The sequence below is a fragment of the Oncorhynchus clarkii genome, chromosome 32 (assembly GCF_045791955.1).
Source record: "Oncorhynchus clarkii lewisi isolate Uvic-CL-2024 chromosome 32, UVic_Ocla_1.0, whole genome shotgun sequence".
Lineage (NCBI taxonomy): Eukaryota > Metazoa > Chordata > Actinopteri > Salmoniformes > Salmonidae > Oncorhynchus > Oncorhynchus clarkii.
In genome coordinates this window covers 4352488-4378931 of record NC_092178.1, presented here as the reverse complement: position 1 = coordinate 4378931, position 26444 = coordinate 4352488, and the positions used below count along the sequence as shown (strand labels likewise).

The 26444-nt window shown below is 55.8% G+C and overlaps 1 protein-coding gene across 1 annotated transcript; it reads left to right on the top strand.

Annotated features, from left to right (window-relative positions):
• Positions 1-831: 831 nt before the first annotated feature.
• On the top strand, positions 832-24440 carry LOC139392224 (gap junction protein alpha 4). The gene is made up of 2 exons (XM_071140056.1): positions 832-900; positions 23222-24440. The coding sequence occupies exon 2, from the start codon at positions 23232-23234 to the stop codon at positions 24414-24416; it is 1185 nt and encodes a 394-aa protein (XP_070996157.1). The 5' UTR covers positions 832-900; positions 23222-23231; the 3' UTR covers positions 24417-24440.
• The last annotated feature ends 2004 nt before the right edge of the window (positions 24441-26444 follow it).

Here is a 26444-nt window from a genome sequence, read left to right as displayed (position 1 = left end):
ACACTATTTTGGTTACTACATGATTCCATATGTGTTATTTCATAGTTTTGATGTCTTCACTATTATTCTACAATGTAGAAAATAGTAAAACTAAAGAAAACACCTTTAATGAGGAGGTGTGTCCAAACTGTTGACAGCAACATATTACAAAAAAATTGTTGCTTCCTCTTGGGCCCCCCACGGGCCTGGGCCCAGGGGCTTCAGCACCGATAGGCCCCTGCATTTAACCGGCCCTGGTCATACAATCCGCTGGCGCTTCATACACTCTGTTGGTGCGTCATAGAGTTTCTTCTCGGAAAAACGGTGACTGGCGCCATTGTGTGGCTTTACGGAAAATAACACCAAAAGAGTTGAAAACTCAAATTCATAGGAGTCCAATCAATCAGCAAACTTAAACGACAATGAATTTCATTATAGGCTACGTGTTAAATCTACTGTTGAACAGATCGTATTGACATATTGTTTCACACCTTTATGGTTACGCACAGGTTGACAATTACGCTATAGACTTCACCTTCTACACCGATTGGTCAACTTTGATACGAAATGCCTTCAAGTTGATAACTTTGGCACTTTCACTTATTCTAGCTAATAGCTTACTTAGGCTAAACAAATCCTTCATTATCGACAGGTCATCTCTGAAGTCGCGGGCGTTGCAGAGCGCAGTGAAAAGCTCTAGAGAACTATTTTAGAATTCATCCATCCCCTTTCCTGGACCAATTTCCTTTTGGAAAGACCAATAAAAAGCGTGGGAAAATTCGCCCCACTTTTTCCATTTACAGGGCTGGTTATTAAAAGAAAGCACGCGGGGACGCCTGCCGAACATACCGCAGAGTGGTAGAACGACGGAGTACTGAGGAGAAGTCAACCAACAGAAGAACCCAACTTTACGACTGACAGGTACGGATGCTTCGTTTTTATCTTAAGACGAGCTTTTAAAAAAAATGTAGGCTATTCTTATAACATATTGGTCGCCCATAACTTTTACTTTTCGTCTTCGTAGAATTATCTGTGAGTTACGACTGTGATGATGAAAGCATAACATACAAAGTGACGCATGCGTATGGGATTGTAAATGATCTGGTATAGCAAAGTTAAAATGACAGAGTCAATTAACATAGGGCTTGCTCACATTTTAAGAGTATACAACAACAACAACAATGTATAAAATAGTTTGCCCCAACTGTCAACAGTTGAAAAATCCATCAAGTTCGGTCAAACGTGTCTCAAGAACATAACTTTGTATACGAATTATTGGGGGGGGGGGGGGGGGGGGGGGGGGGGGGGGGGATAAGAAACACGCACACCGCTCTTGATAGTGTATCACTGCTCTTTAACAACAAGCTCTACGAATCGACCACACAGCCTTCGTCATACAAACTATTGGGAAATATATTTCATACATTTGGATGGTAAATAGGCCTGCAAAATACAGGAAGAATATATGTTTCTGAAATGGCATTAAACTACAACAAAGAAACATATGGTGTAACACAGGATGGATACACAAGTGGATGTGTGGACAGGGACACAGGTGGACGGATGGACAGGGAGACAGGTGGACGTATGGACAGGGAGCCAGGTGGACGGATGGACAGGGACACAGGTGGACGGATGGACAGGGAGACAGGTGGACGGATGGACAGGGAGACAGGTGGACGGATGGACAGGGAGACAGGTGGACGGATGGACAGGGAGACAGGTGGACGGATGGACAGGGAGACAGGTGGACGGATGGACAGGGAGACAGGTGGACGGATGGACAGGGAGACAGGTGGACGGATGGACAGGGAGACAGGTGGACGGATGGACAGGGAGACAGGTGGACGGATGGACAGGGAGACAGGTGGACGTATGGACAGGGACACAGGTGGACGGATGGACAGGGAGACAGGTGGACGTATGGACAGGGAGACAGGTGGACGGATGGACAGGGAGACAGGTGGACGGATGGACAGGGAGACAGGTGGACGGATGGACAGGGAGACAGGTGGACGGATGGACAGGGAGACAGGTGTTATTCGTTCTGGCCTCACATAACATGGTTTTAAAAGAGGATTGTTAGCGTGCTGTAGTGATTGAGGAGGGGGGAAGCTGTGGTCCACTTACAGTACATGCAGCAGTGGTTTCCAACCCTTGCCCTCCAGTACCCCCAACACCCTGGTCAGAACACCCTGTACCCCCAACACCCTGGTCAGAACACCCTGTACCCCCAACACCCTGGTCAGAACACCCTGTACCCCCAACACCCTGGTCCTCCAGGGTGTTTGGGGGTAGTGGAGGACCAGGGTGTTGGGGGGTACTGGAGGACCAGGGTGTTGGGGGTACTGGAGGACCAGGGTGTTGGGGGGTACTGGAGGATCAGGGTGTTGGGGAGTACTGGAGGACCAGGGTGTTGGGGGTACTGGAGGACCAGGGTGTTGGGGGGTACTGGAGGACAAGGGTGTTGGGGGTACTGGAGGACATGGGTGTTTGGGGGTACTGGAGGACCAGGGTGTTGGGGGTACTGGAGGATCAGGGTGTTGGGGGTACTGGAGGATCAGGGTGTTGGGGAGTACTGGAGGATCAGGGTGTTGAGGAGTACTGGAGGACATGGGTGTTTGGGGGTACTGGAGGACCAGGGTGTTGGGGGGGTACTGGAGGACCAGGGTGTTGGGGGGGTACTGGAGGACCAGGGTGATGGGGGTACTGGAGGACCAGGGTGTTGTGGGGTACTGGAGGACCAGGGTGTTGGGAAGTACTGGAGGATCAGGGTGTTGGGAGGTACTGGAGGACCAGGGTGTGGGGGAGTACTGGAGGACCAGGGTGTTGGGGGGGGGGGGGGGTACTGGAGGACCAGTGTGTTGGGGGGTACTGGAGGACAAGGGTGTTGGGGGTACTGGAGGATCAGGGTGTTGAGGAGTACTGGAGGACATGGGTGTTTGGGGGTACTGGAGGACCAGGGTGTTGGGGAGTACTGGAGGACCAGGGTGTTGGGGGGGTACTGGAGGACCAGGGTGTTGGGGGGGTACTGGAGGACCAGGGTGATGGGGATACTGGAGGACCAGGGTGTTGTGGGGTACTGGAGGACCAGGGTGTTGGGAAGTACTGGAGGATCAGGGTGTTGGGAGGTACTGGAGGACCAGGGTGTGGGGGAGTACTGGAGGACCAGGGTGTTGGGGGGGGGGGGGGGGGGGGGGGTACTGGAGGACCAGTGTGTTGGGGGGTACTGGAGGACAAGGGTGTTGGGGGTACTGGAGGACATGGGTGTTTGGGGGTACTGGAGGACCAGGGTGTTGGGGGTACTGGAGGATCAGGGTGTTGGGGGTACTTGGAGGACCAGGGTTTTGGGGGTTACTGGAGGGGGTATTGGAGGTGCAGGGTGTTGGGGGTACTGGAGGACCAGGGTGTTGGGGGTACTGGAGGACCAGGGTGTTGGGGGTACTGGAGGACCAGGGTGTTGGGGGGTACTGGAGGACAAGGGTGTTGGGGGTACTGGAGGACATGGGTGTTTGGGGGTACTGGAGGACCAGGGTGTTGGGGGTACTGGAGGATCAGGGTGTTGGGGGTACTGGAGGATCAGGGTGTTGGGGAGTACTGGAGGATCAGGGTGTTGAGGAGTACTGGAGGACATGGGTGTTTGGGGGTACTGGAGGACATGGGTGTTTGGGGGTACTGGAGGACCAGGGTGTTGGGGAGTACTGGAGGACCAGGGTGTTGGGGGGGTACTGGAGGACCAGGGTGTTGGGGGGGTACTGGAGGACCAGGGTGTTGGGGGTACTGGAGGACCAGGGTGTTGTGGGGTACTGGAGGACCAGGGTGTTGGGAAGTACTGGAGGATCAGGGTGTTGGGAGGTACTGGAGGACCAGTGTGTTGGGGGGTACTGGAGGACAAGGGTGTTGGGGGTACTGGAGGACATGGGTGTTTGGGGTTACTGGAGGACCAGGGTGTTGGGGGTACTGGAGGACCAGGGTGTTGTGGGGTACTGGAGGACCAGGGTGTTGGGAAGTACTGGAGGATCAGGGTGTTGGGAGGTACTGGAGGACCAGTGTGTTGGGGGGTACTGGAGGACAAGGGTGTTGGGGGTACTGGAGGACATGGGTGTTTGGGGGTACTGGAGGACCAGGTTGTTGGGGGTACTGGAGGATCAGGGTGTTGGGGGTACTGGAGGACCAGGGTGTTGGGGGGGTACTGGAGGATCAGGATGTGGGGGTCCAGAAGGACCAGGGTGTTGGGGGGTACTGTAGGACCAGGGTGTTGGGGAGTACTGGAGGATCAGGGTGTTGAGGAGTACTGGAGGACATGGGTGTTTGGGGGTACTGGAGGACCAGGGTGTTGGGGAGTACTGGAGGACCAGGGTGTTGGGGGGGTACTGGAGGTCCAGGGTGTTGGGGGGGTACTGGAGGACCAGGGTGTTGGGGGTACTGGAGGACCAGGGTGTTGTGGGGTACTGGAGGACCAGGGTGTTGGGAAGTACTGGAGGATCAGGGTGTTGGGAGGTACTGGAGGACCAGGGTGTGGGGGAGTACTGGAGGACCAGGGTGTTGGGGGGGGGGGGGGGTACTGGAGGACCAGTGTGTTGGGGGGTACTGGAGGACAAGGGTGTTGGGGGTACTGGAGGACATGGGTGTTTGGGGGTACTGGAGGACCAGGGTGTTGGGGGTACTGGAGGATCAGGGTGTTGGGGGTACTTGGAGGACCAGGGTTTTGGGGGTTACTGGAGGGGGTATTGGAGGTGCAGGGTGTTGGGGGTACTGGAGGACCAGGGTGTTGGGGGTACTGGAGGACCAGGGTGTTGGGGGTACTGGAGGACCAGGGTGTTGGGGGGTACTGGAGGACAAGGGTGTTGGGGGTACTGGAGGACATGGGTGTTTGGGGGTACTGGAGGACCAGGGTGTTGGGGGTACTGGAGGATCAGGGTGTTGGGGGTACTGGAGGATCAGGGTGTTGGGGAGTACTGGAGGATCAGGGTGTTGAGGAGTACTGGAGGACCAGGGTGTTGGGGGGGTACTGGAGGACCAGGGTGTTGGGGGGGTACTGGAGGACCAGGGTGTTGGGGGTACTGGAGGACCAGGGTGTTGTGGGGTACTGGAGGACCAGGGTGTTGGGAAGTACTGGAGGATCAGGGTGTTGGGAGGTACTGGAGGACCAGTGTGTTGGGGGGTACTGGAGGATCAGGGTGCTGGGGGTACTGGAGGATCAGGGTGTTGGGGGTACTTGGAGGACCAGGGTTTTGGGGGTTACTGGAGGGGGTATTGGAGGTGCAGGGTGTTGGGGGTACTGGAGGACCAGGGTGTTGGGGGTACTGGAGGACCAGGGTGTTGGGGGTACTGGAGGACCAGGGTGTTGGGGGGTACTGGAGGACATGGGTGTTTGGGGGTACTGGAGGACCAGGGTGTTGGGGGGTACTGGAGGATCAGGGTGCTGGGGGTACTGGAGGATCAGGGTGTTGGGGGTACTTGGAGGACCAGGGTTTTGGGGGTTACTGGAGGGGGTATTGGAGGTGCAGGGTGTTGGGGGTACTGGAGGACCAGGGTGTTGGGGGTACTGGAGGACCAGGGTGTTGGGGGTACTGGAGGACCAGGGTGCTGGGGGGTACTGGAGGACATGGGTGTTTGGGGGTACTGGAGGACCAGGGTGTTGGGGGTACTGGAGGATCAGGGTGTTGGGGGTACTGGAGGATCAGGGTGTTGGGGAGTACTGGAGGATCAGGGTGTTGAGGAGTACTGGAGGACATGGGTGTTGGGGAGTACTGGAGGACCAGGGTGTTGGGGGGGTACTGGAGGACCAGGGTGTTGGGGGGGTACTGGAGGACCAGGGTGTTGGGGGTACTGGAGGACCAGGGTGTTGGGGGTACTGGAGGACCAGGGTGTTGGGAAGTACTGGAGGATGAGGGTGTTGGGAGGTACTGGAGGACCAGTGTGTTGGGGGGTACTGGAGGACAAGGGTGTTGGGGGTACTGGAGGACATGGGTGTTTGGGGGTACTGGAGGACCAGGGTGTTGGGGGTACTGGAGGACCAGGGTGTTGTGGGGTACTGGAGGACCAGGGTGTTGGGAAGTACTGGAGGATCAGGGTGTTGGGAGGTACTGGAGGACCAGTGTGTTGGGGGGTACTGGAGGACAAGGGTGTTGGGGGTACTGGAGGACATGGGTGTTTGGGGGTACTGGAGGACCAGGGTGTTGGGGGTACTGGAGGATCAGGGTGTTGGGGGTACTGGAGGACCAGGGTGTTGGGGGGGTACTGGAGGACCAGGGTGTTGGGGGGGTACTGGAGGATCAGGATGTGGGGGTCCTGAAGGACCAGGGTGTTGGGGGGTACTGGAGGGGGTATTGGAGGTGCAGGGTGTTGGGGGTACTGGAGGACCAGGGGATTACTGGAGGACATGGGTGTTTGGGGGTACTGGAGGACCAGGGTGTTGGGGCGTACTGTAGGACCAGGGTGTTGGGGGGTACTGGAGGACCAGGGTGTTGGGGGTACTGGAGGACCAGGGTGTTGGGGGGGTACTGGAGGACCAGGGTGTTGGGGGTGTTGGAGGATCAGGATGTGGGGGTCCTGAAGGACCAGGGTGTTGGGGGGTACTGGAGGGGGTATTGGAGGTGCAGGGTGTTGGGGGTACTGGAGGACCAGGGGATTACTGGAGGACATGGGTGTTTGGGGGTACTGGAGGACCAGGGTGTTGGGGGTACTGGAGGACCAGGGTGTTGGGGGGGTACTGGAGGATCAGGATGTGGGGGTCCTGAAGGACCAGGGTGTTGGGGGGTACTGGAGGGGGTATTGGAGGTGCAGGGTGTTGGGGGTACTGGAGGACCAGGGGATTACTGGAGGACATGGGTGTTTGGGGGTACTGGAGGACCAGGGTGTTGGGGGTACTGGAGGACCAGGGTGTTGGGGGTACTGGAGGACCAGGGTGTTGGGAAGTACTGGAGGATGAGGGTGTTGGGAGGTACTGGAGGACCAGTGTGTTGGGGGGTACTGGAGGACAAGGGTGTTGGGGGTACTGGAGGACATGGGTGTTTGGGGGTACTGGAGGACCAGGGTGTTGGGGGTACTGGAGGACCAGGGTGTTGTGGGGTACTGGAGGACCAGGGTGTTGGGAAGTACTGGAGGATCAGGGTGTTGGGAGGTACTGGAGGACCAGTGTGTTGGGGGGTACTGGAGGACAAGGGTGTTGGGGGTACTGGAGGACATGGGTGTTTGGGGGTACTGGAGGACCAGGGTGTTGGGGGTACTGGAGGATCAGGTTGTTGGGGGTACTGGAGGACCAGGGTGTTGGGGGGGTACTGGAGGACCAGGGTGTTGGGGGGGTACTGGAGGATCAGGATGTGGGGGTCCTGAAGGACCAGGGTGTTGGGGGGTACTGGAGGGGGTATTGGAGGTGCAGGGTGTTGGGGGTACTGGAGGACCAGGGGATTACTGGAGGACATGGGTGTTTGGGGGTACTGGAGGACCAGGGTGTTGGGGAGTACTGTAGGACCAGGGTGTTGGGGGGTACTGGAGGACCAGGGTGTTGGGGGTACTGGAGGACCAGGGTGTTGGGGGGGTACTGGAGGACCAGGGTGTTGGGGGGGTACTGGAGGATCAGGATGTGGGGGTCCTGAAGGACCAGGGTGTTGGGGGGTACTGGAGGGGGTATTGGAGGTGCAGGGTGTTGGGGGTACTGGAGGACCAGGGGATTACTGGAGGACATGGGTGTTTGGGGGTACTGGAGGACCAGGGTGTTGGGGAGTACTGTAGGACCAGGGTGTTGGGGGGTACTGGAGGACCAGGGTGTTGGGGGTACTGGAGGACCAGGGTGTTGGGGGGGTACTGGAGGACCAGGGTGTTGGGGGGGTACTGGAGGATCAGGATGTGGGGGTCCTGAAGGACCAGGGTGTTGGGGGGTACTGGAAGGGGTATTGGAGGTGCAGGGTGTTGGGGGTACTGGAGGACCAGGGGATTACTGGAGGACATGGGTGTTTGGGGGTACTGGAGGACCAGGGTGTTGGGGGTACTGGAGGACCAGTGTGTTGGGGGGTACTGGAGGACAAGGGTGTTGGGGGTACTGGAGGACATGGGTGTTTGGGGGTACTGGTGGACCAGGGTGTTGGGGGTACTGGAGGACCAGGGTGTTGTGGGGTACTGGAGGACCAGGGTGTTGGGAAGTACTGGAGGATCAGGGTGTTGGGAGGTACTGGAGGACCAGTGTGTTGGGGGGTACTGGAGGACAAGGGTGTTGGGGGTACTGGAGGACATGGGTGTTTGGGGGTACTGGAGGACCAGGGTGTTGGGGGTACTGGAGGATCAGGGTGTTGGGGGTACTGGAGGACCAGGGTGTTGGGGGGGTACTGGAGGACCAGGGTGTTGGGGGGGTACTGGAGGGGGTATTGGAGGTGCAGGGTGTTGGGGGTACTGGAGGACCAGGGGATTACAGGAGGACATGGGTGTTTGGGGGTACTGGAGGACCAGGGTGTTGGGGAGTACTGTAGGACCAGGGTGTTGGGGGGTACTGGAGGACCAGGGTGTTGGGGGTACTGGAGGACCAGGGTGTTGGGGGGGTACTGGAGGACCAGGGTGTTGGGGGGGTACTGGAGGATCAGGATGTGGGGGTCCTGAAGGACCAGGGTGTTGGGGGGTACTGGAGGGGGTATTGGAGGTGCAGGGTGTTGGGGGTACTGGAGGACCAGGGGATTACTGGAGGACATGGGTGTTTGGGGGTACTGGAGGACCAGGGTGTTGGGGAGTACTGTAGGACCAGGGTGTTGGGGGGTACTGGAGGACCAGGGTGTTGGGGGTACTGGAGGACCAGGGTGTTGGGGGGGTACTGGAGGACCAGGGTGTTGGGGGGGTACTGGAGGATCAGGATGTGGGGGTCCTGAAGGACCAGGGTGTTGGGGGGTACTGGAGGGGGTATTGGAGGTGCAGGGTGTTGGGGGTACTGGAGGACCAGGGGATTACTGGAGGACATGGGTGTTTGGGCGTACTGGAGGACCAGGGTGTTGGGGGTACTGGAGGACCAGTGTGTTGGGGGGTACTGGAGGACAAGGGTGTTGGGGGTACTGGTGGACCAGGGTGTTGGGGGTACTGGAGGACCAGGGTGTTGTGGGGTACTGGAGGACCAGGGTGTTGGGAAGTACTGGAGGATCAGGGTGTTGGGAGGTACTGGAGGACCAGTGTGTTGGGGGGTACTGGAGGACAAGGGTGTTGGGGGTACTGGAGGACATGGGTGTTTGGGGGTACTGGAGGACCAGGGTGTTGGGGGTACTGGAGGATCAGGGTGTTGGGGGTACTGGAGGACCAGGGTGTTGGGGGGGTACTGGAGGACCAGGGTGTTGGGGGGGTACTGGAGGATCAGGATGTGGGGGTCCTGAAGGACCAGGGTGTTGGGGGGTACTGGAGGGGGTATTGGAGGTGCAGGGTGTTGGGGGTACTGGAGGACCAGGGGATTACTGGAGGACATGGGTGTTTGGGGGTACTGGAGGACCAGGGTGTTGGGGAGTACTGTAGGACCAGGGTGTTGGGGGGTACTGGAGGACCAGGGTGTTGGGGGTACTGGAGGACCAGGGTGTTGTGGTGTACTGGAGGACCAGGGTGTTGGGAAGTACTGGAGGATCAGGGTGTTGGGAGGTACTGGAGGATCAGGGTGTGGGGGAGTACTGGAGGACCAGGGTGTTGGGGGGGGGGGGGGGGTACTGGAGGGGGTATTGGAGGTGCAGGGTGTTGGGGGTACTGGAGGACCAGGGGATTACTGGAGGACATGGGTGTTTGGGGGTACTGGAGGACCAGGGTGTTGGGGGTACTGGAGGACCAGTGTGTTGGGGGGTACTGGAGGACAAGGGTGTTGGGGGTACTGGAGGACATGGGTGTTTGGGGGTACTGGTGGACCAGGGTGTTGGGGGTACTGGAGGACCAGGGTGTTGTGGGGTACTGGAGGACCAGGGTGTTGGGAAGTACTGGAGGATCAGGGTGTTGGGAGGTACTGGAGGACCAGTGTGTTGGGGGGTACTGGAGGACAAGGGTGTTGGGGGTACTGGAGGACATGGGTGTTTGGGGGTACTGGAGGACCAGGGTGTTGGGGGTACTGGAGGATCAGGGTGTTGGGGGTACTGGAGGACCAGGGTGTTGGGGGGGTACTGGAGGACCAGGGTGTTGGGGGGGTACTGGAGGATCAGGATGTGGGGGTCCTGAAGGACCAGGGTGTTGGGGGGTACTGGAGGGGGTATTGGAGGTGCAGGGTGTTGGGGGTACTGGAGGACCAGGGGATTACTGGAGGACATGGGTGTTTGGGGGTACTGGAGGACCAGGGTGTTGGGGAGTACTGTAGGACCAGGGTGTTGGGGGGTACTGGAGGACCAGGGTGTTGGGGGTACTGGAGGACCAGGGTGTTGTGGTGTACTGGAGGACCAGGGTGTTGGGAAGTACTGGAGGATCAGGGTGTTGGGAGGTACTGGAGGATCAGGGTGTGGGGGAGTACTGGAGGACCAGGGTGTTGGGGGGGGGGGGGGGGTACTGGAGGACCAGTGTGTTGGGGGGTACTGGAGGACCAGGGTTTTGGGGGTTACTGGAGGGGGTATTGGAGGTGCAGGGTGTTGGGGGTACTGGAGGACCAGGGTGTTGGGGGTACTGGAGGATCAGGGTGTTGGGGGGTACTGGAGGACCAGGGTGTTGGGGGGTACTGGAGGGGGTATTGGAGGTGCAGGGTGTTGGGGGTACTGGAGGACCAGGGGATTAATGGAGGACCAGGGTGTTGGAGGTACTGGAGGACCAGGGTGTTGGGGGGTACTGGAGGATCAGGGTGTTGTGGGGTACTGGAGGACCAGGGTGTTGGGGGTACTGGAGGACCAGGGTGTTGGGGGGTACTGGAGGACCAGGGTGTTGGGGGTGCTGGAGGACCAGGGTGTTGGGGGTACTGGAGGATCAGGGTGTTTGGGGTACTGGAGGACCAGGGTGTTGGGGGTACTGGAGGATCAGGGTGTTGGGAAGTACTGGAGGACCAGGGTGTTGGGTGGGGGGGGGGGGTACTGGAGGACCAGTGTGTTGGGGGGTACTGGAGGACCAGGGTGTTGGGGGTTACTGGATGGGGTATTGGAGGTGCAGGGTGTTGGGGGTACTGGAGGACCAGGGGATTACTGGAGGACATGGGTGTTTGGGGGTACTGGAGGACCAGGGTGTTGGGGAGTACTGGAGGACCAGGGTGTTGGGGAGTACTGTAGGACCAGGGTGTTGGGGGTACTGGAGGACCAGGGTGTTGTGGTGTACTGGAGGACCAGGGTGTTGGGAAGTACTGGAGGATCAGGGTGTTGGGAGGTACTGGAGGATCAGGGTGTGGGGGAGTACTGGAGGACCAGGGTGTTGGGGGGGGGGGTACTGGAGGACCAGTGTGTTGGGGGGTACTGGAGGACCAGGGTTTTGGGGGTTACTGGAGGGGGTATTGGAGGTGCAGGGTGTTGGGGGTACTGGAGGACCAGGGTGTTGGGGGTACTGGAGGATCAGGGTGTTGGGGGGTACTGGAGGACCAGGGTGTTGGGGGGTACTGGAGGGGGTATTGGAGGTGCAGGGTGTTGGGGGTACTGGAGGACCAGGGGATTAATGGAGGACCAGGGTGTTGGAGGTACTGGAGGACCAGGGTGTTGGGGGGTACTGGAGGATCAGGGTGTTGTGGGGTACTGGAGGACCAGGGTGTTGGGGGTACTGGAGGACCAGGGTGTTGGGGGGTACTGGAGGACCAGGATGTTTGGGGTACTGGAGGACCAGGGTGTTGGGGGTACTGGAGGATCAGGGTGTTTGGGTTACTGGAGGACCAGGGTGTTGGGGGTACTGGAGGACCAGGGTGTTGGGGGGGTACTGGAGGACCAGGGTGTTGGGGGGGTACTGGAGGATCAGGATGTGGGGGTCCTGAAGGACCAGGGTGTTGGGGGGTACTGGAGGGGGTATTGGAGGTGCAGGGTGTTGGGGGTACTGGAGGACCAGGTGATTACTGGAGGACAGGGTGTTGGGGGTACTGGAGGACCAGGGTGTTGGGGGACTGTACCAGGGTGTTGGGGGGTACTGGAGGACCAGGGTGTTGGGGGTACTGGAGGACCAGGGTGTTGTGGTGTACTGGAGGACCAGGGTGTTGGGAAGTACTGGAGGATCAGGGTGTTGGGAGGTACTGGAGGATCAGGGTGTGGGGGTGTACTGGAGGACCAGGGTGTTGGGGGGGGGGGGGGGTACTGGAGGACCAGTGTGTTGGGGGGTACTGGAGGACCAGGGTTTTGGGGGTTACTGGAGGGGGGAGTGGAGGTGCAGGGTGTTGGGGGTACTGGAGGACCAGGGTGTTGGGGGTACTGGAGGATCAGGGTGTTGGGGGGTACTGGAGGACCAGGGTGTTGGGGGGTACTGGAGGGGGTATTGGAGGTGCAGGGTGTTGGGGGTACTGGAGGACCAGGGGATTAATGGAGGACCAGGGTGTTGGAGGTACTGGAGGACCAGGGTGTTGGGGGGTACTGGAGGATCAGGGTGTTGTGGGGTACTGGAGGACCAGGGTGTTGGGGGTACTGGAGGACCAGGGTGTTGGGGGGTACTGGAGGACCAGGATGTTGGGGGTGCTGGAGGACCAGGGTGTTGGGGGTACTGGAGGATCAGGGTGTTTGGGGTACTGGAGGACCAGGGTGTTGGGGGTACTGGAGGATCAGGGTGTTGGGAAGTACTGGAGGACCAGGGTGTTGGGTGGGGGGGGGGGGTACTGGAGGACCAGTGTGTTGGGGGGTACTGGAGGACCAGGGTGTTGGGGGTTACTGGATGGGGTATTGGAGGTGCAGGGTGTTGGGGGTACTGGAGGACCAGGGGATTACTGGAGGACATGGGTGTTTGGGGGTACTGGAGGACCAGGGTGTTGGGGAGTACTGGAGGACCAGGGTGTTGGGGAGTACTGTAGGACCAGGGTGTTGGGGGTACTGGAGGACCAGGGTGTTGTGGTGTACTGGAGGACCAGGGTGTTGGGAAGTACTGGAGGATCAGGGTGTTGGGAGGTACTGGAGGATCAGGGTGTGGGGGAGTACTGGAGGACCAGGGTGTTGGGGGGGGGGGGGTACTGGAGGACCAGTATGTTGGGGGGTACTGGAGGACCAGGGTTTTGGGGGTTACTGGAGGGGGTATTGGAGGTGCAGGGTGTTGGGGGTACTGGAGGACCAGGGTGTTGGGGGTACTGGAGGATCAGGGTGTTGGGGGGTACTGGAGGACCAGGGTGTTGGGGGGTACTGGAGGGGGTATTGGAGGTGCAGGGTGTTGGGGGTACTGGAGGACCAGGGGATTAATGGAGGACCAGGGTGTTGGAGGTACTGGAGGACCAGGGTGTTGGGGGGTACTGGAGGATCAGGGTGTTGTGGGGTACTGGAGGACCAGGGTGTTGGGGGTACTGGAGGACCAGGGTGTTGGGGGGTACTGGAGGACCAGGATGTTTGGGGTACTGGAGGACCAGGGTGTTGGGGGTACTGGAGGATCAGGGTGTTTGGGTTACTGGAGGACCAGGGTGTTGGGGGTACTGGAGGACCAGGGTGTTGGGGGTACTGGAGGACCAGGGTGTTGGGGGGTACTGGAGGACCAGGATGTTGGGGGTACTGGAGGACCAGGGTGTTGGGGGTACTGGAGGATCAGGGTGTTTGGGGTACTGGAGGACCAGGGTGTTGGGGGTACTGGAGGATCAGGGTGTTGGGGGTACTGGAGGACCAGGGTGTTGGGGAGTACTGTAGGACCAGGGTATTGGGGGGTACTGGAGGACCAGGGTGTTGGGGGTACTGGAGGACCAGGGTGTTGTGGTGTACTGGAGGACCAGGGTGTTGGGAAGTACTGGAGGATCAGGTTGTTGGGAGGTACTGGAGGATCAGGGTGTGGGGGAGTACTGGAGGACCAGGGTGTTGGGGGGGGGGGGGGGGTACTGGAGGATCAAGGTGTTGGGAAGTACTGGAGGACCAGGGTGTTGGGTGGGGGGGGGGGGTACTGGAGGACCAGTGTGTTGGGGGGTACTGGAGGACCAGGGTGTTGGGGGTACTGGAGGACCAGGGTGTTGGGGGTACTGGAGGATCAGGGTGTTGGGGGTACTGGAGGATCAGGGTGTTGGGGAGTACTGGAGGATCAGGGTGTTGTGGGTACTGGAGGACCAGGGTGTTGTGGGGTACTGGATGATCAAGGTGTTGGGAAGTACTGGAGGACCAGGGTGTTGGGGGGGGGGGGGTACTGGAGGACCAGTGTGTTGGGGGGTACTGGAGGACCAGGGTGTTGGGGGTTACTGGAGGGGGTATTGGAGGTGCAGGGTGTTGGGGGTACTGGAGGACCAGGGGATTACTGGAGGACCAGGGTGTTGGAGGTACTGGAGGACCAGGGTGTTGGGTGTACTGGAGGACCTGGGTGTTGTGGGGTACTGGAGGAACAGGGTGTTGGGGGTTACCGGAGGAACAGGGTGTTGTGGGTACTGGAGGACCAGGGTGTTGTGGGTACTGGAGGACCAGGGTGTTGTGGGGTACTGGATGATCAAGGTGTTGGGAAGTACTGGAGGACCAGGGTGTTGGGGGGGGGGGGTACTGGAGGACCAGTGTGTTGGGGGGTACTGGAGGACCAGGGTGTTGGGGGTTACTGGAGGGGGTATTGGAGGTGCAGGGTGTTGGGGGTACTGGAGGACCAGGGGATTACTGGAGGACCAGGATGTTGGGGGTACTGGAGGGGGTATTGGAGGTGCAGGGTGTTGGGGGTACTGGAGGACCAGGGGATTACTGGAGGACCAGGGTGTTGGAGGTACTGGAGGACCAGGGTGTTGGGTGTACTGGAGGACCAGGGTGTTGTGGGGTACTGGAGGACCAGGGTGTTGGGGGTTACCGGAGGAACAGGGTGTTGTGGGTACTGGAGGACCAGGGTGTTGTGGGTACTGGAGGACCAGGGTGTTGTGGGGTACTGGATGATCAAGGTGTTGGGAAGTACTGGAGGACCAGGGTGTTGGGGGGGGGGGGTACTGGAGGACCAGTGTGTTGGGGGGTACTGGAGGACCAGGGTGTTGGGGGTTACTGGAGGGGGTATTGGAGGTGCAGGGTGTTGGGGGTACTGGAGGACCAGGGGATTACTGGAGGACCAGGATGTTGGGGGTACTGGAGGATCAGGGTGTTGTGGGGTACTGGAGGACCAGGGTGTTGGGGGTACTGGAGGACCAGGGTGTTGGGGGTACTGGAGGGGGTATTGGAGGTGCAGGGTGTTGGGGGTACTGGATGACCAGGGTGTTGGGGGGTACTGGAGGACCAGGGTGTTGGGGGGTACTGGAGGACCAGGGTGTTGTGGGGTACTGGAGGTGCAGGGTGTTGGGGGTACTGGAGGACCAGGGTGTTGGGGGTACTGGAGGATCAGGGTGTTGGGGGTACTGGAGGATCAGGGTGTTGGGGGTACTGGAGGACCAGGGTGTTGGGGGTACTGGTTGACCAGGGTATTGGGGGCTACTGGAGGACCAGGGTGTTGGGGGCTACTGGAGGACCAGGGTGTTGGGGGGTACTGGAGGATCAGGGTGTTGTGGGGTACTGGAGGACCAGGGTGTTGGGGGTACTGGAGGACCAGGGTGTTGGGGGTACTGGAGGATCAGGGTGTTGGGGGTACTGGAGGATCAGGGTGTTGGGGAGTACTGGAGGATCAGGGTGTTGTGGGGTACTGGAGGACCAGGGTGTTGGGGGTACTGGAGGATCAGGGTGTTGTGGGGTACTGGAGGACCAGGGTGTTGGGGGTACTGGAGGATCAGGGTGTTGTGGGGTACTGGAGGACCAGGGTGTTGGGGGTACTGGTTGACCAGGGTATTGGGGGCTACTGGAGGACCAGGGTGTTGGGGGCTACTGGAGGACCAGGGTGTTGGGGGGTACTGGAGGACCAGGGTGTTGGGGGTACTGGAGGACCAGGGTGTTGGGGGTACTGGAGGACCAGGGTGTTGGGGGGTACTGGAGGACCAGGGTGTTGTGGGGTACTGGAGGACCAGGGTGTTGGGGGTACTGGAGGATCAGGGTGTTGGGGGTACTGGAGGATCAGGGTGTTGGGGAGTACTGGAGGATCAGGGTGTTGTGGGGTACTGGAGGACCAGGGTGTTGGGGGTACTGGAGGATCAGGGTGTTGTGGGGTACTGGAGGACCAGGGTGTTGGGGGTACTGGTTGACCAGGGTATTGGGGGCTACTGGAGGACCAGGGTGTTGGGGGCTACTGGAGGACCAGGGTGTTGGGGGGTACTGGAGGACCAGGGTGTTGGGGGTACTGGAGGACCAGGGTGTTGGGGGTACTGGAGGACCAGGGTGTTGGGGGGTACTGGAGGACCAGGGTGTTGTGGGGTACTGGAGGACCAGGGTGTTGGGGGTACTGGAGGACCAGGGTGATGGGGGTACTGGAGGACCAGGGTGTTGGGGGTACTGGAGGACCAGGGTGGGGAAACACTAACATACAGTAAACAGCTAAACAGGACTGGCATTTTTGTGTGCGTATGAAATGCTACTCTTCCTGGGGTTTATTAGGGATCCCCATTAGTTCCTGCCAAGGCAGCAGCTACTCTTCCTGGGGTTTATTATGGATCCCCATTAGTTCCTGCCAAGGCAGCAGCTACTCTTCCTGGTGTTTATTATGGATCCCCATTAGTTCCTGCCAAGGCAGCAGCTACTCTTCCTGGGGTTTATTAGGGATCCCCATTAGTTCCTGCCAAGGCAGCAGCTACCCTTCCTGGCGTTTATTAGGGATCCCCATTAGTTCCTGCCAGGGCAGCAGCTACTCTTCCTGGTGTTTATTATGATCCCCATTAGTTCCTGCCATAGCAGCAGCTACTCTTCCTGGGGTTTATTATGGATCCCCATTAGTTCATGCCATGGCAGCAGCTACTCTTCCTGGAGTCAAGCAAAATTAAGGCAGTTGTACAATTGAAAAAACATGACTATAAATTCACAACAGATTTCACAACATATTAAGTGTGTGCCCTCAGGCCCCTACTCCATCACTACCACATATCTACAGTACTAAATCCATGTGTGTGAATGTTATCGTGTGTGTGTGTATAGTGTGTATGTTATCGTGTGTGTGTATAGCGTGTATGTTAACGTGTATGTGTGCATAGTGTGTATGTTATCATGTGTGTGTGTATAGTGTGTATGTTATAGTGTGTGTGTATAGTGTGTATGTTATCATGTGTGTATAATGTGTATGTTATAGTGTGTGTGTATAGTGTGTATGTTATCATGTGTGTATAGTGTGTGTGTTATCGTGTGTGTATAGTGTTTGTGTTATCGTGTGTGTGTGTGTGTGTATAGTGTGTGTGTTATCATGTGTGTGTGTGTGTATAGTGTGTATGTTACCATGTGTGTGTTTGCATGTCTATGTGTCTTTGTGTGTGTCTCTTCACAGTCCCCGCTGTTCCATTAGGTGTATTTTTATCTGTTTTTTAAATCTGATTCTACTGCTGCATCAGTTACCTGATGTGGAATAGAGTTCCATGTAGTCATGGCTCTATGTAGTACTGTGGAATAGAGTTCCATGTGGTCATGGCTCTATGTAGTACTGTGGAATAGAGTTCCATGTAGTCATGGCTCTATGTAGTACTGTGGAATAGAGTTCCATGTAGTCATGGCTCTATGTATTACTGTGGAATAGAGTTCCATGTAGTCATGGCTCTATGTATTACTGTGGAATAGAGTTCCATGTAGTCATGGCTCTATGTAGTACTGTGGAATAGAGTTCCATGTAGTCATGGCTCTATGTAGTACTGTGGAATAGAGTTCCATGTAGTCATGGCTCTATGTAGTACTGTGGAATAGAGTTCCATGTAGTCATGGCTCTATGTAGTACTGTGGAATAGAGTTCCATGTGGTCATGGCTCTATGTAGTAATGTGTGCCTCCAACAGTCTGTTCTGGACTTGGGGACTGTGAAGAGACCTCTGGTGTCATGTCTTGTACGGTATCCATGGGTGTCTGAGCTGTGTGCCAGTAGTTCAAACAGACAGCTCAGTGCATTCAATACCTCTCACAAATACAAGTAGAGATGAAGTCAATGAAATGAAATACAAAAAATACCTCCCGTCCCTTAGTTCTCTCTCTCTCCCCTCCTTCCTTCCCTTAGTTCCCTCTCTCTCTCCTCCCTTCCCTTAGTTCCCTCTCTTTCCCCCCTCCCTTCCCTTTGTTCCCTCTCTTTCCCCCCTCCCTTCCCTTAGTTCCCTCTCTCTCTCTTCTCCCTCCCTTCCCTTAGTTCCCTCTCTTTCCCCCCTCCCTTCCATTAGTTCCCTCTCTCTCCTCCCTCCATTCCCTTAGTTCCCTCTCTCTCCTCCCTCCCTTCCCTTAGTTCCCTCTCTCCTCCCTCCATTCCATTAGTTCCCTCTCTCCTCCCTCCATTCCCTTAGTTCCCTCTCTCTCCTCCCTCCCTTCCCTTAGTTCCCTCTCTCCTCCCTCCATTCCCTTAGTTCCCTCTCTCTCCTCCCTCCATTCCCTTAGTTCCCTCTCTTTCCCCCCTCCAGTCCCTTAGTTCCCTCTCTCTTCTCCCTCCATTCCTTTTGTTCCCTCTCTCTTCTCCCTCCATTCCTTTTGTTGCCTCTCTCTTCTTCCCCCCTTCCCTTAGTTCCCTCTCTCTCCTCCCTCCCTTCCCTTAGTTCCCTCTCTCTCCTCCCTCCATTCCCTTAGTTCCCCCTCTCTCTCTCCTCCCTTCCCTTAGTTCCCTCTCTCTCTCCTCCCTCCCTTCCCTTAGTTCCCCCTCTCTCCCCTCCCTCCCTTCCCTTAGTTCCCTCTCTCTCTTCTCCCTCCCTTCCCTTAGTTCCCTCTCTCTCCTGCCTCCCTTCCCTTAGTTCCCTCTCTCTCCCCTCCCTCCCATCCCTTAGTTCCCTCTCTCACCTCCCTCCCTTCCCTTAGTTCCCTCTCTCTTCTCCCTCCCTTCCCTTAGTTCCCTCTCTCTCTCTCCTCCCTCCCTTCCCTTAGTTCCCTCTCTCTTCCCCCTCCATTCCCTTAGTTCCCTCTCTCTCCCCCCTCCATTCCCTTAGTTCCCTCTCTCTCTCCCTCCCTTCCCTTAGTTCCCTCTCTCTCCTCCCTCCCTTCCCTTAGTTCCCTCTCTCTCCCCCCTCCATTCCCTTAGTTCCCTCTCTCTCCTCCCTCCCTTCCCTTAGTTCCCTCTCTCTCCCCCCTCCATTCCCTTAGTTCCCTCTCTCTCCCCTCCCTCCCTTCCCTTAGTTCCCTCTCTGTCCTCCCTCCCTTCCCTTAGTTCCCTCTCTCTCCTCACTCCCTTCCTTTAGTTCCCTCTCTCTCCTCCCTCCCTTCCCTTAGTTCCCTCTCTCTCCTCCCTCGTTTCCCTTAGTTCCCTCTCTCTCCCCTCCCTCCCTTCCCTTAGTTCCCTCTCTCTCCGCACTCCCTTCCCTTAGTTCCCTCTCTCTCTTCCCTCCCTTCCCTTAGTTCCCTCTCTCTCCTCACTCCCTTCCCTTAGTTCCCTCTCTCTCCTCTCTCCCTTCCCTTAGTTCCCTCTCTCTCTCTCCTCACTCCCTTCCCTTAGTTCCCTCTCTCTCTCTCCGCACTCCCTTCCCTTAGTTCCCTCTCTCTCTCTTCTCACTCCCTTCCCTTAGTTCCCTCTCTCTCTCTCCTCACTCCCTTCCCTTAGTTCCCTCTCTCTCCTCTCTCCCTTCCCTTAGTTCCCTCTCTCTCTCTCCGCACTCCCTTCCCTTAGTTCCCTCTCTCTCTCTCCTCCCTCCCTTCCCTTAGTTCCCTCTCTCTCTCTTCTCACTCCCTTCCCTTAGTTCCCTCTCTCTCTCTTCTCACTCCCTTCCCTTAGTTCCCTCTCTCTCCTCCATCCCTTCCCTTAGTTCCCTCTCTCTCCTCCCTCCCTTCCCTTAGTTCCCTCTCTCTCTCTTCTCACTCCCTTCCCTTAGTTCCCCCTCTCTCTCTTCTCACTCCCTTCCCTTAGTTCCCTCTCTCTCCTCCCTCCCTTCCCTTAGTACCCTCTCTCTCCTCGCTCCCTTCCCTTAGTTCCCTCTCTCTCCTCCCTCCCTTCCCTTAGTTCCCTCTCTCTCTCTTCTCCCTCCCTTTCCTTAGTTCCCGCTCTCTCTCTTCTCACTCCCTTCCCTTAGTTCCCCCTCTCTCTCTTCTCACTCCCTTCCCTTAGTTCCCTCTCTCTCCTCCCTCCCTTCCCTTAGTACCCTCTCTCTCCTCCCTCCCTTCCCTTAGTTCCCTCTCTCTCCTCCCTCCCTTCCCTTAGTTCCCTCTCTCTCTCTTCTCCCTCCCTTTCCTTAGTTCCCGCTCTCTCTCTTCTCCCTCCATTCCCTTAGTTCCCTCTCTCCTCCCTCCCTTCCCTTAGTTCCCTCTCTCCTCCCTCCCATCCCTTAGTTCCCTCTCTCTCCTCCCTCCCTTCCCTTAGTTCCCTCTCTCCTCCCTCCCTTCCCTTATTTCCCTCTCTCCTCCCTCCCATCCCTTAGTTCCCTCTCTCTCCTCCCTCCCATCCCTTAGTTCCCTCTCTCTCCTCCCTCCCTTCCCTTAGTTCCCTCTCTCTCCTCCCTCCCTTCCCTTAGTTCCCTCTCTCCTCCCTCCCTTCCCTTAGTTCCCTCTCTCCTCCCTCCCATCCCTTAGTTCCCTCTCTCTCCTCCCTCCCATCCCTTAGTTCCCTCTCTCTCCTCCCTCCCTTCCCTTAGTTCCCTCTCTCTCCTCCCTCCCTTCCCTTAGTTCCCTCTCTCCTCCCTCCCTTCCCTTAGTTCCCTCTCTCTCCTCCCTCCCATCCCTTAGTTCCCTCTCTCTCCTCCCTCCCTTCCCTTAGTTCCCTCTCTCCTCCCTCCCTTCCCTTAGTTCCCTCTCTCCTCCCTCCCATCCCTTAGTTCCCTCTCTCTCCTCCCTCCCATCCCTTAGTTCCCTCTCTCTCCTCCCTCCCTTCCCTTAGTTCCCTCTCTCTCCTCCCTCCCTTCCCTTAGTTCCCTCTCTCCTCCCTCCCTTCCCTTAGTTCCCTCTCTCTCCTCCCTCCCATCCCTTAGTTCCCTCTCTCTCCTCCCTCCCTTCCCTTAGTTCCCTCTCTCTCCTCCCTCCCTTCCCTTAGTTCCCTCTCTCCTCCCTCCCTTCCCTTAGTTCCCTCTCTCCTCCCTCCCATCCCTTAGTTCCCTCTCTCTCCTCCCTCCCGTCCCTTAGTTCCCTCTCTCTCCTCCCTCCCTTCCCTTAGTTCCCTCTCTCTCCTCCCTCCCTTCCCTTAGTTCCCTCTCTCCTCCCTCCCTTCCCTTAGTTCCCTCTCTCTCCTCCCTCCCATCCCTTAGTTCCCTCTCTGTCCTCCCTCCCATCCCTTAGTTCCCTCTCTCTCCTCCCTCCCTTCCCTTAGTTCCCTCTCTCTCCTCCCTCCCTTCCCTTAGTTCCCTCTCTCTCCTCCCTCCCTTCCCTTAGTTCCCTCTCTCCTCCCTCCCTTCCCTTAGTTCCCTCTCTCTCCTCCCTCCCTTCCCTTAGTTCCCTCTCTCCTCCCTCCCATCCCTTAGTTCCCTCTCTCTCCTCCCTCCCTTCCCTTAGTTCCCTCTCTCTCCTCCCTCCCTTCCCTTAGTTCCCTCTCTCCTCCCTCCCTTCCCTTAGTTCCCTCTCTCTCCTCCCTCCCATCCCTTAGTTCCCTCTCTCTCCTCCCTCCCATCCCTTAGTTCCCTCTCTCTCCTCCCTCCCTTCCCTTAGTTCCCTCTCTCTCCTCCCTCCCTTCCCTTAGTTCCCTCTCTCCTCCCTCCCTTCCCTTAGTTCCCTCTCTCTCCTCCCTCCCTTCCCTTAGTTCCCTCTCTCCTCCCTCCCTTCCCTTAGTTCCCTCTCTCTCCTCCCTCCCATCCCTTAGTTCCCTCTCTCTCCTCCCTCCCTTCCCTTAGTTCCCTCTCTCTTCTCCCTCCCTTCCCTTTGTTCCCTCTCTCCTCCCTCCCATCCCTTAGTTCCCTCTCTCTTCTCCCTCCCCTCCCTTAGTTCCCTCTCTCTTCTCCCTCCCTTCCCTTAGTTCCCTCTCTCTCCTCCCTCCCTTCCCTTAGTTCCCTCTCTCTACTCCACTTTGAGGAAAGTATATATATAATATGTAATAATAGTAAAAGAGAGATAACAAACAAACAGATAAAAGTCAAGAGTTCACAGGATGTTTATATGTGTGTGTGCGTGCCTGCGTGCGTGCGTGCGTGCGAATCATGTGGACATTTCAGGGGACAGCATAACAACAGTCCCCCAGGGGAACGTAGACTGGAAGAGACACAGTATTGTGTACGTCACTGAGACAGAGAAACATGAATCTCATTCTGAACATTCCATAAGTGTAATTAAATCAGCATCATATAACACTCGGTGGAGTATGCTGAGAACGACTACAGTGTTGCGTAATATGATACAGTCAAAAAAAGACTAAAATTACTTTATTTGTAATACTATTCCGAAAGGTTTCGATGTTTTATTTAATGTTTCTTTAAACCAAAACATGAAGGTGGAAAAACCCCGAAGCACATTGGTTTGGGTGGTGAGCTCATGGAAACAGGGTTATTTATTAGGTGGGTTATGTTGTGTTCTGACACACATGACCTCTAGTAAAAGGAAGTATTCTAGAAAACATCCAGGAGCATGTTTCACGTAAGAGAGAGTCTGTTTGTAGTGTGTGTGTGTGTGTGTGTGTGTGTGTGTGTGTGTGTGTGTGTGTGTGTGTGTGTGTGAGAGAGAGAGAGAGAGTCTTTGTGTGTGTGTGAGTAAGAGAGAGTCTGTTTGTAGTGTGTGTCTGTCTGTGTGTGTGAGAGAGAGAGTCTTTGTGTGTGTGTGTGAGTAAGAGAGAGTCTGTTTGTAGTGTGTGTGTGTGTGTGTGTGTGTGTGTGTGTGTGTGTGTGTGTGTGAGAGAGAGAGAGAGAGAGAGAGAGTCTTTGTGTGAGTAAGAGAGAGTCTGTTTGTAGTGTGTGTCTGTCTGTGTGTGTGAGAGAGAGAGTCTTTGTGTGTGTGTGAGTAAGAGAGAGTCTTGTTTGTAGTGTGTGTGTGTGCTGATATACATTATCTAATGTTTTTACGTTGCATATGGTACATTGCGTATGGTACGTTGTGTATGGTGTTCACCTGTCTCCCCCTGTATGGTACGTCCTGTATGGTACGTCCTGTATGGTACGTCCTGTATGGGACGTCCTGTATGGGACGTCCTGTATGGTACGTCCTGTATGGTACGTCCTGTATGATACGTCCTGTATGGTACGTCCTGTATGGTACGTCCTGTATGGTACGTCCTGTATGGTACGTCCTGTATGGTACGTCCTGTATGGTACGTCGTGTTAACATGAGTTCACCTGTCTCCCCCTGCAGGTGACAGAGGATGTCCAGAGCTGACTGGTCCTTCCTGGAGCAGCTGTTGGAGGAGGGGCAGGAGTATAGCACCGGGGTGGGCCGTGTCTGGCTCACTGTCCTCTTCCTGTTCCGCATGCTGGTCCTGGGCACCGCCGCAGAGTCAGCCTGGGACGACGAACAGGACGACTTCGTCTGTAATACCAAGCAACCTGGATGTACCGCCGTGTGTTACGACAAAGCTTTCCCCATATCACATTACCGCTATTTTGTCCTCCAGGTGATTTTTGTTTCCACGCCGACTATTTTTTACTTCGGATATGTGGCCATGAGGGCTGCAAAGGAGAAGAAAAAGGAGGAAGAGGAGGAGGAGAGGACGGAGGAGGGTGGGGCTGGTGAGGGACGAGAGAAGGGTGGAGTAAAGAAGAAGAAGAGGGAGGTGAGAAAGGGGGAAGAGATAGAAGAACTAGAGGAGGAGAAAGGAGGGAGAAAGGTGGTGAAAGCTCTCCCAGAGGCTCCTAAGCTGAAGGGCCGTCTCCTCTGTGCCTACGCCGCCAGCATCCTCCTCAAGGTCCTCCTGGAGGTCGGCTTCATCGTGGGGCTATGGTACCTCTACGGCTTCGTGATCCCGGCCCGGTTCGAGTGTGTCCGGGACCCCTGTCCTCACACGGTGGACTGCTTCGTCTCCAGACCCACGGAGAAGACCATCTTCACCATCTACACCCAGACCATCGCTGGAGTCTCTCTCCTTCTCAACCTAGCAGAGCTCCTCTACCTCCTCCAGTTGGCCATCACCCACCACCTAGAACAACGCTACGCCCAGGAGCAGTACACCTTTCCTGGCATAGCCGGGGTCCGAGTCCGGCCTGGTGCTCCAAGCCTGGAGATGGAGATGCAGCAAGTTTCGCCTTACCAGGAGAAGGGCCATCTGTATTTACCCATGGGGGAGGCCGGCTACGCCAAGCCCAGAGAGAGTTATCTGGACCTGGGGGAGGCTGGCTACACCAAGCCCAGTGAGAGTTATCTGGTCCTGGGGTCCAGAGCAGGGATGGATCCTGGTGGTGACATTCTCCCCAGTTACTTGAACTGTTTGGGGGCGATAAGGACTACACACTCTTCAGGGAGAGCTCACCATAAGAAATACAGCACACAACACACACACAGTAAGGGTGCCCAGAAGGGACACAGTAACAAACACACTAAGCATTATGTATGAGGAAACCAGAGAGGTTTGGTTCTGTGAATAGAGGGGGGTGCACAGAATAAGGAAACACTTTACTTGACACCCTGCGTCATAACACTGTCATAATATGTCATAACAGCTGACATTACCTTGTCATAATATGGTCATAACAGCTGACATTAACCTGTTATAATATGGTCATAACAGCTGACATTAACCTGTCATAATATGGTCATAACAGCTGACATTAACCTGTCATAATATGGTCATAACAGCTGACATTAACCTGTTTATAATATGGTCATAACAGCTGACATTAACCTGTTATAACCTGTCATAATATGGTCATAACAGCTGACATTAACCTGTCATAATATGGTCATAACAGCTGACATTAACCTGTCATAATATGGTCATAACAGCTGACATTAACATGTCATAATAAGGTCATAACAGCTGACATTAACCTGTCATAATATGGTCATAACAGCTGACATTACCTTGTCATAACCTATTATAAAGTGTCAAAACACACCACACAAGGAAAAACATTCCATTACATCACAGCCTCCTTGTTTATGTTAATATTACATTTTTAATTGTCCATATTAAATTATCATCATTATCATTGTTATTGTGCACAGAGTCAGACATGCACCTGCCTCAGTGCTCTGTTTCTGATGACTGGGATGAATGTAGGAGCAGATTTCAGGAGCAGGACAAGACACCCTCTATTAGACTGAGGACTGATTAAAGGACATGATAGGACTCTCTGCCTGATAAGATTACGATGGTCGAAATGCTTCTTGACATTGGCATGAAGTATATTTTCTATTAGTTATTTAAAATATGACGAACAAAATACTGTAAAGAATTCATTACAACAACAAAGGACAAACTTGTCCAACAACAAAACAAACTTTCAAACGAAAGGAAACATATTGGCTGTGAAAAAGATTATTTGAATAAATGTGGGTTGTGACACTCTTATGTAGGTGTAACCAGCCATAAAATAACACACTGTATGTCACAACAGGTGTAAATATATGGGTCATGACAGTGTTATAACCATATTATGACAGGTTATGACTAGTTATGTCAGCTGTTATGACCGTGTTATTACATGTTACTGATTGTAATTGCGCAACATATACCTTGAAGGCAAAGACTATGTAGTGGAGACTAGATTAGATCTTCCTCATTCAAATGGGAACCAGAGAACCCTCCCTCAAGGGGAGGTACGATCCTTGATCATGGAACACTAGAGAATGGGAACATGAGAAACCTCCCTCAGGGGAGATACGATCCTTGATCATGGAACACCAGCGAATGGGAACATGAGAAACCTCCCTCAGGGGAGATACGATCCTTGATCATGGAACACTAGAGAATGGGAACATGAGAAACCTCCCTCAAGGGGAGATACGATCCTTGATCATGGAACACCAGCGAATGGGAACATGAGAAACCTCCCTCAGGGGAGGTACGATCCTTGATCATGGAACACCAGAGAATGGGAACATGAGAAACCTCCCTCAGGGGAGATACGATCCTTGATCATGGAACACCAGCGAATGGGAACATGAGAAACCTCCCTCAGGGGAGGTACGATCCTTGATCATGGAACACCAGCGAATGGGAACATGAGAAACCTCCCTCAGGGGAGATACGATCCTTGATCATGGAACACCAGAGAAACCTCCCTCAGGGGAGGTACGATCCTTGATCATGGAACACCAGAGAATAGGAAACGAGGAATAATGGAACAGTAAAAGGATGCAGTATAATTTAGCCGTTTATGACTTCAGGAATCCTTCTATTCCAATGGGAATGGGATAAGCCTATGCACTGGCTGATTGTGACAATGGAAGAACTTGGGATTCCACAGGGAAAACAGCCTACAGTGCAGTGCAGTGAGGTCTTGTGAGAAAGCATGGGATGGGGGGGGGGGAATATGACTGTGTCCCAAATGGCACCGTATTCCCTACATAGTGCACTACTTTAGACCAGAGCCTCATGGACCCTAGTCAACAGTAGTGCACGATGTAGGGACTAGGGTGC